The following is a 15,786-nucleotide window of genomic DNA, read 5'->3' on the forward strand; positions in this document are numbered from 1 at the left end:
GAAGGGACGGAGGATCTGGTCCAGGTTGTTCAGCCTTTCTTCCAATGGGAAGACTCTCACTAGTCGGGAGTTTAAAACCATCCCCAAGTACGTCATCCTGGTGGAGGGAGACAGGTGCGACTTCTCCAGGTTGATAGTGATACCCAGAACCTTGCAGAATTGCATTAGCTTCGCGCCTTGTTCCTTCAACACTGCCTCTGAGGAAGAAAGGAGTAACCAGTCGTCCAGGTAGCGAATCAGACGAATTCCCCGTTCGTGAGCCCATACGGAGACAGTCGTGAAGATTCTCGTGAAGATTTGGGGCGCTGTCGACAGGCCGAAGCAAAGAGTCTTGAATTGCAAGATCTGGGTATCCCACTTCACAAGAAGGTACTTTCTGCTGGAGGGGTGAATGGGGATCTGGAAATAGGCATCCTTGAGATCTATGGAAATCATGAAGTCTCCTTCCCTCAAGGACTCCAGGACTGACTTCGGGGTGTCCATCTTGAAGCCGGTCTTGTACACAAACTTGTTGAGGGCTGACAGATCTATGACTGGTCTCCAACCTCCCGTCGCTTTCTCCACCAGGAACAGGCGGCTGTAGAAACCTGGACCCCGTTGTTGCACCGTTTCCATTGCCCCTTTCGTTAACATAGTGGAGACTACTTCTTGTAAGGCCTCACTCTTCAAGGGGTCCCTGGGGGCTAACCACTCCGCCTGACTTGCTGGGATAAGAGGTGGAGGATCTGCAAGGAATGGGAGCCTGTACCCCTCTTTTAACACTGTTACCGTCCAGGGTTCCGCTCCGTGATTCTTCCATGCTTGCCAAAATCGTTTGAGGCATCCCCCTACCTTGAGGAGCGACCTGACCGGCCTCTCCTGGAAGCTGAGTGGGCTGTTCTATAGGAGGCTGGGGCTGTGGGATCGCCCCTGCAGGAGGGCTGCGAAGGGTGAGACCACAGGGAAGCTGGGGCCTCTCTCCTCACTTGGTTAGGGGGGGCTCGAGACGTCGACGGTCCATCCGGAGGAGGCCTTCTGTAAGTGGGCCTCCTCATGGTATGAGGTCTGGGAGTGTTCACTTCCTTCCGTTTCATCAGTTTCTCCACCACTTCTGTCTGTTTCAGGGGAAAGAGTCCGTCACCCCACACAGAAAGGTTCCTCAAGGTCGTCGCCTCCCTGTCCGGTATACGTCTGGACAATTTATTTAAGACTGTGTCCCTTCGTCGCAGAACCCAAATGGCGGACAACGCTAGGGACTGAAAAGTTAGGAACTTCAAGGCCCGTCCTCCGGAGCTGATAAGTTCCTTCAGCAGTGCTTGGTTGGACGGCACTGCAGAGTCGGCGGAAGCCTGGATGCCTACTAGTGTCGAGGCCCACCAGTCTAACCAAGAGGCGACGTTGACGAGATCTTTGGACATCATCTCCATCATCGTCGCCTCCGATGGAGAAAAACAGATAGGAGCTGAGGAAGCCCTGTCCTCCGAAGTTCCCTGACCTAAGACTTCCAAGGAGTCTTCCAATTTGCTGGCTCCTTGTAGCTGTCCTTCCATCCAATAGTACTTACTTTGGGACTTCAACCCCTGGAGTAACTTGGAGGACCCCTGAACCTTGGAACCTTCAGCGTTTCGTGCCACAACCTTGTCTATGTGAGCACGGCGCCTCCCATCTCTGGCTACAGGTAGGGCTAAGGAGGGCTTCTGTTGGACGGACTCCTCCATTAGCCTATTAAAACTAGACCGCCAGGCATCCTCGTCCGCAGGCAGTGGTTCCTCGATCCTGTGGTGATGGCGAATCAGACCAATAACCCTCCTATAAGCGGAGTCCTCCGCTGGCGCGGTTTCAGTGTCGCTATCCGCGCCCTCCGTCCGAGGTTGAGGAACCGTACTGACGGGGGGCTCCGCACCAGGTTGTGGTCTGAGGACGGGCATTGCGGAGGGCTCGGAAACCTCCGTCTTCCGTTTGCCTGTCTTCAAAGGGGGAGAGGCTTCCGTGGGTTTGCCCGACAGAGGAAGCCGTCCCTCTATATCGCTCGGCTGAGCTAACTCGACGAGGCTGCCCGTCCGAAAAGGCGACTCCCTCCGCTGGGCGGGTAGAGAAGCCTGTTTCGAGGTCTTACGCCTGTCCGAAGAGCTCCTTGGGTCTTTGTGAGGGTCAACCCTATGGTTGGTAGAGGCCCTTCTAGGAGGACTGTCTCCGGGAAGCCAACCCGCAGTGCTCGGGAGAGTAGTAAAGTCCGCGAGCTTACTGCGGGGAACGAGGACCCATTGCTCCTTCGGTGAACTACTCCTCCTGGCTTTCTTCTTCGGGGACCTTGACCGCTTCCTCCCATGCCGTGACCTAGAGCGGGACCTCGAGGGGGAGCGCCGTCTCCTGGATCTGTCCCTCCTTCGACGGTGTCTTCTCCACGCCTCCTCCTCCGACGACAACGATGAGCCTACCTCCGAGGACCCTGATGACTCCTTGTAACAGCTCCGAGAGACGGGAACGTCCGCTTTCACCATTTTCTGCGTTCCAGATGTCGAAGGCTGAAGGAAGACGTCGGGAACCGCCGATAGAGGGGCTGGGAGAGATATCGGACGATCAACATTCTGGAACCAGGACCCAAGGCCGTCCTCCCCCCTCAAAGGTACCCTACAGGGAGTTCTCAGGGGCCCCCATCCGAGGGGATCTTTTAACGGCGAATCTTCTTTTCCTGGAGCTCCTTCAGCTGCGGAGGCGCCTGAAACATAAATCCACGATGCTGGTGAAGATACAGGGACATCTTTATTCCACATAGTGCCCTCAGCGGGAAAGGATAATAAGGGCAAGAGAACACCTTACAAACACAAGGGAAAACAAGCAGGCACGCGAGAGCACAAGGGAAAGTATAGCGGGCCACGCGGGAACCACGTGGGACACACGAGTCGGGGACACAAAGGGTCGCACTGAGACAAGGAGAGCATCGAGATGATATCACGACGCGACCAGAGAACTTACTGAGGGTCGAGACCCAAGCTAACGCGCGACCTGGCTCGGGACTAGCCTCAGGGCACATATCCTTCCGCCTGGGGTAAAACGGAAGTAGGGTAAACTACACAAAACTCTGGTCGGTTGAGAAGAGATTCCAGGTACCTCCTAAGAAAGTAGTTCGAGGTAAGTCTCTGTGTTGGAACAAATCTATATGGAAGTACAACAATCCTAAAACTACATACACAGTGAGAAAATTTAGATTAAGAAAGAAGTTAAGACAGGGAGACCCCCATCTCTCCTAAATCATTCACAGCATGCCTAATAGTAATTTTAACAAATTTAGACTGGGAACATAGGAATTAATATAAATGGGGAATACCACCATCACAACTTAAGCTTTGCAGATGACATATATCTGTTCAGTGCACCATGGAAAGAATTGCCAAAGATGAAATTTGAATAGAGAAAGAAATGTAGGACTGAAAATTAATGAGTAAAACTAAAGAAGGTGATGAGTGCAAGAGTTGATGGGAGAGGTACAAGAGGAAGGCCAAGGTTTGGGTGGATGGATGGAGTGAAGGAAGCTCTGGGTGATAGGAGGATAGATGTGAGAGAGGCAAGAGAGCGTGCTAGAAATAGGAATGAATGGCGAGCGATTGTGACGCAGTTCCGGTAGGCCCTGCTGCTTCCTCCGATGCTTTAGATGACCGCGGAGGTAGTAGCAGTAGGGGATTCAGCATTATGAAGCTTCATCTGTGGTGGATAACGGGGGAGGGTGGGCTGTGGCACCCTAGCAGTACCAGCTGAACTCGGTCGAGTCCCTTGTTAGGCTGGGAGGAACGTGGAGAGTAGAGGTCCCCTTTTTTGTTTTTGTTTCATTTGTTGATGTCGGCTACCCCCCAAAATTGGCCGAGCCTTGGTATATGTATGTATGTATGTAAAACTAAGGCAATATTCAATGAAATTGCAGAAAACAGATAAGAGTTAAGGTCAAACATCTACAGATTTTTAATGAATATATGTACTCAGGACAGACAGTATGTGTTTCACCCAGACAAGAGACCAAAATTAAAAGGATAAGCATGGGATGGAGAGCTTCTGGTTAACAAAATGGAATTATAAATATAAAAATGCTACTTTCTCTAAAAAGAAAGTGTGTAATCAGATGGTCCTACCATCATCAAATTAGAACAAACTATATACAACTCAAAGTGCTATGAAAAGAATAATGATGGGAATAGCACAAATACACACAAACAAAAAGAGCAACATGGATACGAGAGCAAACTAATGTGGAAGGTATTCTAACCTGTAAGACAATGAAATGGGCATGGCCGGGACAGATGAGAATTACAGTTAATAGATGGACATCAAGGATAACAAAATAGGTCCCTAGAGATTGCAAAAGAAGCAGGGAAAGGATGAGTAGACGATGGATTAATGAATTAAGAAAGTTTACAGGTAAGGACTGGCATAAAAAGACCATAAACATAGAAGTGGAAGGACATGTCTGAAGCCTTTCATTTGCAGTGAACTAGTAATGGGTAATGATGATATATATATATATATATATATATATATATATATATATATATATATATATATATATATATATATATATATATATATATATATATAATCCAGCATTACACCTCATATATATATATATATATATATATATATATATATATATATATATATATATATTATAAATATATATTATAAATATAAATTATTCAGCATTATATAAGTCTATTAAGTTTACATACTTCATTATATATATATATATATATATATATATATATATATATATATATATATATATATATATATATATATATATATATATATATATATATATATATATATATATGTGTATATATATATATATATATATATATATATATATATATAAATTATTCAGTATTGTATATATCATCTATAAATTTTATATACCTAAAAATTTGGCTCAAAGTCAGCCTTGTTAGAGTGACCCTCTTAGTTGAACTCGAGAGAAATTATTGTGGCTTGCACACTTATTGAAAAATACTGAGGATAAAAAATAGAAATTATTAATGTCTTACTTGAAATGCTTCCAGAGCCCCCTGGGTACATAGTACTGAAGCTTTGAGCATGCCAAATGTGCAAATATAGCCTGCACCTGTTTAAGAATACCAATATGGTATTCTTTACGACTCTCTTCGTTTGAGCTATTACTCATCGGATCTTCTTCACTTCCATCCAAGTTAGTCTGAAAAGTAAAGGTAATGCTTCAAAGTTGATATCTCTGAAAATCACCATCATTACTAAAGTCATTCAGTATTTTATTCTAGCATTTGTAACATTTGAAAATTCAAATAGTTTAAATCATTCCTAGCCCTTTTACAAAAAATTGAACAATATTCTCAGCACACATTTTCATATAGATTTTTCATCAAAAAACATTACGGTATTAAACAATGGAAATGGTAAGGCTAAACACCGCTCTAATCCTATAAACAAGAAACTCTTGAGGGCTAACTCTGGGATTAGACTTTTCCAAGCTGAGCGCACTGATCTTAACAAAATATAACCTCCGTAGAGAGAAAGGGTGAATAATGGGATGAAAACACTTGGCGTGATATGATTGACAAAAGCCGAGTTTCAAGCTGATGGACCGAGATGCTAACTTCACAGTCACACCAATGAATAAGGTATAGAACCTAAGCCAATGGAGTGATTCATTTTGACTATTCAAGATATGACTGGAAAAGACTCATGACAGATAAGGCAACTTATGATATATGGGTTGCACACTGAATTAGTACTGTATGTACATAGGCTGTCAGACAAAGCTAATCAAGAATATTTTTAGTATCTCAAATGGCATTCCCTAATCTGCAAGTGTTCTTGAAATACCAAACCTACTTGGAAGAAAAACTAACAATAACTGATGAGTCAAGACAATTTTTCTTTCGTTAGTTCCCAAGACTGCCTACACAGCATTTGTGAGAATACTTTCCACTAAAGTTTCCTCAATCCGTTCCAGCTTTCTTGAAAGTAATATACTGCATTAATTTCTCATTGCCTAAAATCTTGGACTTCCTACATCACTTTCATTACTACAGTAGTAAGTGTTGGCGATGCAGTTTCTTTTGTATTTTAACATGCTAGAATTTGATCTTTATATTGGTTACTGGAGTTTTATGTATGTATTTCTTTTAAAGCATATATCTAATTATGTTTTCATGAAGGCAATCTTTTTTTTGGTTAGGTATATAGTGTTTTGATTTTATCTTCCTCCTTTATTATAGTCCTAACAGTAAAAAGGAATGGAATTGTGCTTGTGTTTAAGTGGACTTATTTTCGTACACATGGAGGGTCTCACATGAATGAGAGAGGTGACAGTCAGACAGAGCTAGTTGCCCTATTTTTCTATTTACATATTACAGATATAACTTTCCAATTATAAGTATGCAAATATCCTGTATAGTATATATCATAGTATATAAGGAACTTGAACCTATGTGAATTTGGCTATCAGTAGGGGGCCAAAAATCACTCAAGTCATTAACTGACTGTATTTCACTAGATTTACTAAACTAAATGTTTGTGTAATTAGCTCTAAAATTTCCTCTTCAAGAGAAAACAATTTCAAAGTATAATTTTTATACAAGAATGCTGACCATCATAGTTCTTGTTTCCCAGCGTTCATACTTAGTGGTTGGATTTTAGGGAGATTTCTTTTAATGAGGATTAATTTGTATTATCCTATTGACTTCCCTTCTGACTGAACCTTTGCTCTATATACTGAACTAGTGACAAACTTCTCTGAAACAGATTTCTTTCCAACAAAATTATCAGGAATACTTTTATGTTTCCATCTCTACTGGACTATTTCCTTGTAGTCTTGTAAAAAAACAAGATACTTAAAACTTCAAGAACCAGCTGATGAATGATGCAAGACCAGAAGGAATGGAAAGGAAACGAAAGCAGCAGTGGCAATCCCTTGGCTACAGTTATTGGGTCCTTTTGAATGTCCAGACAGTACTACATTGGATCCTTCTCTCTGGTTACGGCTCATTTTCACTTTGCCTAGACAGACACTGAATAGTCTGGCTTATTCTTTACATACTCTCCTCTGTCCTCATACACCAGACAACACTGAGATTACTAAACAATTCCTCTTTGATCAAGGGATTAACTGCTGCACTGTAATTTTCCAGTGGCTACTCTCCTCTTGATAAGGGTAGAAGAGACTCTTTAGCCATGGTAAGCAGCTCTTCTAGGAGGACGACACTCCAAAATCAAACCATTGTTCTCTAGTCTAAGGTAGTGCCATAACCTGTGTACCATGGTCTTCCACTGTCTAGGGTTAGAGATCTCTTGCTTGAGGGTACACTCGCAAACGCTGTTCTATCTTATATATCTTTCTTTTATGTTTTGTTTTTCAAGTTCTTATAGTTTATATAGGGAAGATTTATTCTGGTGCTGTTGCTGTTCTTTAAGTATTTTATTTTGATTGTTGGCTGCTTCTCTTGTTGTTTATTTGTTTCTTTATTTTCTTTCCTCGCTGGGTTGTTTTTCCTGTTGGAGCCCTTGGGCTTATAGCATCTTGCTTTTCCAACTAGGGTTGTAGCTTAGCAAGTAATAATAATAATAATAACAACTGGCAACGTGACTGGAACAGCAAATCTGAGACCTGAATAATATCAAGAAACACAGTATGGTTTGGGGGTAATTACAGTCATTTTCACTACTATACAACATAACCTCCAAGTACCAGTAACAAAGTTTCTTTGAAGTTGAATATTCTATACTCGGTAGTCTAGTGTAAACATTTAATAAACAACTGAACTGCTCAAGCAAAAATCTTTATTTGTAAGGGCTTTGCTGATCATGAGTTTACCCTGACCACTAGACTAAAAATTCTGTTCTCATCAGAGTGGTTTGAAGACTTAACTCTTACAAAGAAGAGAGCAAAAAAGGTACACCACAGAACCTATTTCTTGCCAATTGGAAGAGAGAGAAAAAAAAAAAATCAACCTCACAGCTACCTCTCTATTGCAGGTCTTTTATGTTGATGTCTATTCCTCCAGGGTCTAACAATCAAAACATAACAGATCTTTGGGATACTTTCCTTCATGATCCATAACATAACAGAGGAGTCTAAAAGTAATGATTTGTGTGTATTATTCCAAAAACAATTATTCTACTATAGATTAAAATGTGCCTGTATAGTATACAAAAAGCTGAAATGCATAACTGTTGTTATTATAACACTCACACCATGTGAATAAGCCATATGAAATCACAGAGCAAGTTCCAGAATACCACTCCTATATGCGAGACCGTCGACAGACCACCTCACTGTTAGTTAATAGCTAGGAACAATGTGGTTTAAAAGTTCTAGCATAGATCTGCAGAATTCTGTCAAACGAAATTTCATCCTTTCATAAAAAATACCTACATATTCTATACGATTAAAGGTCATTATATAAAAAAAAATTATGAAAAATAAGTTTACAGCTAATTTACATTACATAATAGTAATAAATTACAACTGACTGCATTAAAAACTCCCAGGAAGAAAATGCTTTTCATAAAATTTTGAAACAATCCCAATGAACACTCCATCTCCATTTCCACGGTATTCAAATTACAACTTACTTCTTGCTCCATCCTTTCTTCTCCACTAAAGTCTTCTTCAGGATCTGTTGCTGCTCCTTCCACAGCTAAAACACCATTTCTGTCAGGGCAAAAATTAATGGATTTTAATCAATAATCAACAAAAAACCCAACCCTTTCCCAAAAAAAAGTTACTGGTCAAGTACAGTAGGACAACATGACGCATACTATATAGCAATACCTTATCTGCCTTATCATGTACAACTGCTGCAAGACAGAGTTCATGTAGCATGTGGCCCCAGCATTCTTAAGTCCCACAAATCCTTTCGAAGGGCGAGGACCAACAGGAGGCAAATACTCCCATTCTCCTAAGCTTTCATCGCCGGCTGTTGATTAGAAACAAAGAAGCATAAATTAGCCTTGACTACAATCTTATTCTTGATATTTTATATTCTACCTTAATACTATTAACTCATTTTGGCTTAATATTCTATACTAAATACTTTTATATATTTTCAAAGCACATAAATATTAACTTTAATAACAATTATTCACTGACAGGATTATATGTGAAATGAGCTCTCCTTTCTTATTTAACATTTTCAGCCACAAATCCTATTTTGTCCAGCTCTTCATCTAGGAACCTTTTCTGTTAATTTTGGGTCTTTTTATTATTATTCTTTTATTATTATTATTATTACTTGCTAAGCTACAACCCTATTTGGAAAAGCAGAATAGCCCAGTGAGAAATGGAAAGAAGGAAAAATAAAATATTTTAAGAACAGTAACATTAAAATAAATATATATGAAATATAAAAACTTTAACAAAACAAAGTGACCCCAAGTGTACCCACAAGCAAGCTCGACACCTATGACTTTAGATTCTATTCCTTTTACTAACTCTACCTCAGCCTTTCATACAAGTAGATTTCCACCTACATGACATGTCTCTACAACTTCCTCATCTATAATGCCTATTATTGTCCCATTGCACTCACACTATGAATCTTACCCTTCCTCAGTATATATTCTAAAACTTTACTCCAACTAGCTTTGGTAACCTACCTAACTTTTTTAAGAACGATGGAAAGATGACTGTAAAGCCTGACCAACTCCAGACTTCCTCAGTGGCCCTTGCCTTTAGTAAGGCATCAACCCCTGCCATGCCCACAGAACTTTTCACTGCCATGATGGGAAGACTAAAAGAAAACTAGAAATACTCTAGTAATGTAAGGAGACGCTAACCTGTAAAACCTCTTGGATCTTCAACTTATTTATCTACTCCCATAATGATGAAAACTTCTTAAGACAAGGATAGGGTGAGATGGGATCCTCTTCTGCCACAACCTTATCACATACAGTATATCTATATACAGTTATTCTGTCTATTCCAATCTGCTCAGAAATGCCACTTACCAAAGCATTAGCATAATGCAGGCTAACAATTGATAACCTTAAGGATAAGGGGCTGTCTTTATCTGTTACTGATATTATGTAGTAATTGCAATTTGACTTTTCCCGCCCGTATGCGACATAGAAACTGTACAAGATTATGGAATTTTTTTTTCCGTTTTATTACCACCTAAAACGAAGTTGGAAGGAGGTTATGTTTTACCCCCTGTTTGTGTGTGTGAACAGCTTCCTAGTCACAATTTTAAGTGTAGAGTAATGAAACTTGCAGGGATTAACTGTTTTGTGAAAAACTGGAAATTATCAACTTTTAGAAGGTCAAGGTCACAGTCAAACAAAATGTCCAATTCACGTAATCAGCCATAAGTTTGGACTTTGTTGTCACAGAGACTTCCAACTTGGTTCATATTCGAGTGTATGAAAAGCCACGCCAATTAATACATGTTAAGGTCAAAAGTCAAGGTAGAGAAATAAGCTGTTGTGGTGGAGGTCTGCCCTCTACTGAGTGCCCCACTAGCTTAAGTATTTTTTCACAACCATTATGCAAGATACATTTTAGCTTCCTCATTGACTATTAGCGAGCAATAGCAATCAAAAGTGAAACATTATATGAAATCTTTTATGCTACTCCGTAAATAATGGAGTTCTCCGTTTTTTTTTCTCCCCAATTAATTTCTATATTTATATCCACATGATGTAAATCATGTACAGTGGAACCTCTACACACGAACATATCTACATCCGAATTTTCCAACACCCGAAGTAAAATTCGAGCTCTGTACACGTAGATGGTACTCATAGCGCCGGATGTATTTTTTATTTCCGCCGATAGAAAGCAGCACTTCGACCTTGGAGGGACCCTCAATTAGCGTGGCTTGGGTCATTCCTCTGTTCTCGTCGGCTTCGTGTGGTTGTGCCCTGTGCGTTCTGCTATTAACTGTGTTTTAATCGTGATTTTTTACGTTCATCCTTTTACGGTATTTTACGTAAATCATGTTATTTTGATAATAAAATAAATTTTTGAATATACTTACCCGGTGATTATAATAGCTGCAACTCTGTTGCTCGACAGAAAAACTCAACGGAAAAATTCGCCAGCGATCGCTACACAGGTAGGGGGTGTACTCAACAGCGCCATCTGTCATTCAGATACCCAGTACTCATTATAAACAAAGAACTCAATTTTCTCCTCGGTCCACTGTGTCTCTATTGGGGAGGAAGGGAGGGTCCTTTAATTTATAATCACCGGGTAAGTATATTCAAAAATTTATTTTATTATCAAAATAACATTTTTCAATATTTAACTTAGCCGGTGATTATAATAGCTGATTCACACCCAGGGGGGTGGGTAGAGACCAGCAAAATATGTTTACATCATATGAGCTAAGAATTTTTATTTCATTTTAGAAGTTATCAAAATAATTAAACAAAATAAATAGGTACCTGGTAAGGAAGTCGACTTGAACAATTACTCTGCCTTTTCAAGTACGTCTTCCTTACGGAGCCTCGCGATCCTCTTAGGATGCTGAGCGACCCCTAGGATCTGAAGTATCAAGGGTTGCAACCCATACAACAGGACCTCATCAAAACCTCTAATCTAGGCGCTTCTCAAGAAATGACTTTGACCACCCGCCAAATCAACTAGGATGCGAAAGGCTTCTTAGCCTTCCGGACAACCCAAAAACAACAATAAAAAAATTTCAAGAGAAAGATTAAAAAGGTTATGGAATTAGGGAATTGTAGTGGTTGAGCCCTCACCCACTACTGCACTCGCTGCTACGAATGGTCCCAGAGTGTAGCAGTTCTCGTAAAGAGACTGGACATCCTTAAGATAAAAAGACGCGAACACTGACTTGCTTCTCCAATAGGTTGCGTCGATTATACTTCGCAGAGATCTATTTTGTTTAAAGGCCACGGAAGTTGCGACAGCTCTAACTTCGTGTGTCCTTACCTTCAGCAAAGCTTGGTCTTCCTCATTCAGATGGGAATGAGCTTCTCGTATTAACAGTCTGATAAAATAGGATAAAGCATTCTTTGACATAGGCAAAGATGGTTTCTTAACTGAACACCATAAAGCTTCAGACGGGCCTCGTAAAGGTTTAGTTCGTTTTAAATAGAACTTAAGAGCTCTTACAGGGCATAAGACTCTTTCTAGTTCATTTCCAACCATACGATAAGCTTGGAATATCGAACGATTTTGGCCAAGGTCGAGAAGGCAGCTCGTTTTTGGCTAGAAAACCAAGTTGTAGAGAACATGTAGCCGTTTCAGATGAGAATCCGATGTTCTTGCTGAAGGCATGAATCTCACTGACTCTTTTAGCTGTGGCTAAGCATACCAGGAAAAGTCTTTAAGGTGAGATCTTTCAGGGAGGCTGATTGTAGCGGCTCGAACCTGTCTGACATAAGGAATCTTAGTACCACGTCTAAATTCCAACCAGGTGTAACCAAACGACGCTCCTTCGTGGTCTCAAAAGACTTAAGGAGGTCCTGTAGATCTTTATTGTTGGAAAGATCTAAGCCTCTGTGACGGAAGACTGATGCCAACATGCTTCTGTAACCCTTGATAGTGGGAGCTGAAAGAGATCGTTCTTTCCTCAGATATAAGAGGAAGTCAGCTATTTGAGTTACAGAGGTACTGGTCGAGGATACGGATACTGACTTGCACCAGTTTTGGAAGATTTCCCACTTCGATTGGTAGACTCTAAGGGTGGATGTTCTCCTTGCTCTAGCAATAGCTTCGAAAAGCCTCTAGCTCTCGAGAGTCTTTCGATAGACTGAAGGCAGTCAGACGAAGAGCGTGGAGGCCTTGGTGTACCTTCTTTACGTGTGGCTGACGTAGAAGGTCCACCCTTAGGGGAAGTGTTCTGGGAACGTCTACTAGCCATCGAAGTACCTCGGTGAACCATTCTCTCGCGGGCCAGAGGGGAGCAACTAGCGTCAACCTTGTCCCTTCGTGAGAGGCGAACTTCTGCAGTACCTTGTTGACAATCTTGAACGGAGGGAATGCATATAGATCTAGATGTGACCAATCTAGGAGAAAGGCATCTATATGAACTGCTGCTGGGTCCGGGATTGGTGAGCAAAATATTGGGAGCCTCTTGGTCATCGAGGTTGCGAAGAGATCTATGGTTGGCTGGCCCCAGGTGGCCCAAAGTCTCTTGCATACATCCTTGTGGAGGGTCCATTCTGTTGGAATTATTTGTCCCTTCCGACTGAGACAATCTGCCATGACATTCAAGTTGCCTTGGATGAACCTCGTTACTAGTGATATGTTTAGACCTTTTGACCAGGTGAGGAGGTCCCTTGCGATCTCGTACAACGTCAGAGAGTAGGTCCCTCCTTGCTTGGAGATGTACGCCAAAGCCGTGGTGTTGTCCGAGTTCACCTCCACCACTTTGCCTTGAAGGAGAGACCTGAAGCTTTTCCAGGCCAGACGTACTGCCAGTAGCTCCTTGCAGTTGAAATGCATTGTCCTTTGACTCGAGTTCCATATTCCCGAGCATTCCCGACCGTCTAATGTCGCACCCCAGCCTACGTCAGATGCGTCCGAGAAGAGAACGTGGTTGGGAGTCTGAACAGCCAGGGGAAGACCCTCTCTTAGGTTGATATTGTCCTTTCACCAAGTCAGACAAGACTTTATCTTTTCGGAAACCGGGATCGAGACCGCTTCTAGCGTCTTGTCCTTTTTCCAGTGAAAAGCAAGATGGTATTGAAGAGGACGGAGGTGTAGTCTTCCTAGTGACACAAATTGATCCACGGATGACAGCGTCCCTACCAGACTCATCCACAGCCTGACTGAGCAGCATTCCTTCTTCAGCATCTTCTGGATGGATAGCAGGGCTGGGGGCTGATCGTCTTGTTGTTCAGCAACGTCCTCATCAGAGGGTTCCTCATCCAAAACTGATGGGGAAACGGCAACGGAGTGGGCAACGTCTGGCTCGCTGAATCCGGTCGCACTGGTGGATGCGTGACGGAGCCGGACGCAATATCATGGAACTGCTGCACAGTCTGTGAACTGTCAACAACCATGGGTGCGCGAGGAAGCACAGCGTCAACCCGAGACTGTCTAGACCGTCTGGGTTGTGCAGTCAACACCCTACCGGGTTGCTGAGGTTGACGCACTGCGTCAAAACAAGTCACCTCTGCTGGTTGTTGAACGTCCTGAACGTCAACAACCACCTCCGAGCGTCGCTTAACGTCAACGTGCGGCTGGCAACCCACACTGGGTCGCATCGGTGGAGGAACCACCTCAACTGGCAGACCTGAGTAGGTTACCTCAGCGTCAACAGGGCGCACAACCGACCGGTTGGAAGGTTGTTGGCCAGAAGGTTCGGTAGCAACCTTCTCCGCATTTAAGTCCTCTATCAAGGACGCAAGCTTGGACTGCATGTCTTGCAGCAAAGCCCATTTAGGGTCTACGGGAGCAGGTGTGGCAACAGACGGGGTTAGCGACTGAGGCGGAACCGTTTACCATCCCTGAAAGCCTTGTTATGCGTGACATAATAGTACAGCAAAACTTCAAAGGCTCGACAACAGCTGTGAAGTTGACCTGTAAACAACTTGGAGCGTCTCCTGGCTAGGCGCCAGGGAGAGTCTACCAGAATTGAGAAGTCTATCTGGGCAGAGGCATGAACTCCCAAGCCGAGAACTTCTCTCGTGTCATATCAGACTCTCGCTCTATAAACCAGTTTAAAAGAAGGGAAAGCAAAGGCTGTATCCCCCAAACTCCTCCTGGTGAAAAACCAGTCGCTTAGCCAACGTAACGCTCTCTAGGAGAGCGAGAGAGCACTGGCTTAAAAACAACGGCTTCGAAGTAGCTAGGCCTAGTGTAAGCTCTGACGTTTAGGCGAACGAGGAGCAGCAGTTACAAAAAGATCCGGACGAAGATCCTTAAAAAAATCATCATGATTTAATTAAAGTCCATAGGAGGCTAAGCAGCTTTAGGCTCCTCTCCATCTGACAGAGTCCTCAAGGGAATATCAGTAGGAGGGAGAACAGCAACTTCCTCATCTACAGGAACCTTGTCCGATAAAAGCTGAGTCTCTCACTGGTGCATTAGTAGCGGACCAGAACGCAACGTCATGTAACTGCTTGACAGTCTGTGAACTGTCAACAACTGAACTGTCAACCACAATAGGTGCGTGAGGACGCACAGCGTCCACTCGAGACTGCTTTGACTGCCTAGACTGAGCAGTCAAAACAACTCTAGAATGCGGAGGTTGACGCACAGCGTCAAAACAAGTCAACTCCGATTGTTAGTGAACGTCTTGAACGTCAACAGGAGCATCAGCCAGTGGCCTAACGTCCAAATGCGGCTGAAAAACCACACGAGACCGCATCGAGTGTGGTTCTAAACAACCTGACTGACGTGACTAAGCTACGCCAACGTCAACAGTAAGCACAAAGGAACGTTAGGTTGGCTGAAAGCCAGGATATCGATGAGATAAACGGCTAGACTCAACGGACTAATCGGCAGAATAGTCTTCCATAAGGGAGGCAAGCATATACTGCATGTTTTGCCATACAACCCCTTAAGGATCAACGGAAATGGTTGTGGTAAGAGACGAGGGTAACGTCTGTGACCGCAACACTTTGCCTACAAAAAAAGACTCTCGGAGTCTGTGTTACGCTTTTGTTAGGCGGCGAGCAGTTATCCGATGACTGCAAAGGGTCAGAGCTGTCCTAATGGTTGTAACCAGGACGCTGGACCTGTCCTGAAAGGACTGACTTTCGCTTAAGGGCTTCGAAACCTTGCGACAGGTTTCTTATGCGAAAAGCCTACGGATGGCGAGGAGAAACAACGTCTCTCTCGTCTTATGGTAGGGGAGATCTTGGTAAGAT

At 42.7% G+C, this 15,786-nt stretch overlaps 1 protein-coding gene across 1 annotated transcript in view; it reads right to left on the reverse strand.

The window, feature by feature from the left end:
- The window catches only part of faf (ubiquitin carboxyl-terminal hydrolase-like faf), a 346,068-nt gene that overhangs the window by 104,715 nt on the left and 225,567 nt on the right, over positions 1-15,786 (reverse strand). The window contains exons 32-34 of the mRNA XM_068351160.1: positions 8,777-8,921; positions 8,578-8,656; positions 5,013-5,179 (exon numbers count right to left, since the gene is read on the reverse strand). Of these exons, the coding sequence (XP_068207261.1) occupies positions 5,013-5,179; positions 8,578-8,656; positions 8,777-8,921 (391 nt within the window). The remainder of the gene's footprint in view (positions 1-5,012; positions 5,180-8,577; positions 8,657-8,776; positions 8,922-15,786) is intronic.

The sequence above is a fragment of the Palaemon carinicauda genome, chromosome 27 (genome assembly GCF_036898095.1).
Source record: "Palaemon carinicauda isolate YSFRI2023 chromosome 27, ASM3689809v2, whole genome shotgun sequence".
NCBI classification, from domain to species: Eukaryota; Metazoa; Arthropoda; class Malacostraca; order Decapoda; family Palaemonidae; genus Palaemon; species Palaemon carinicauda.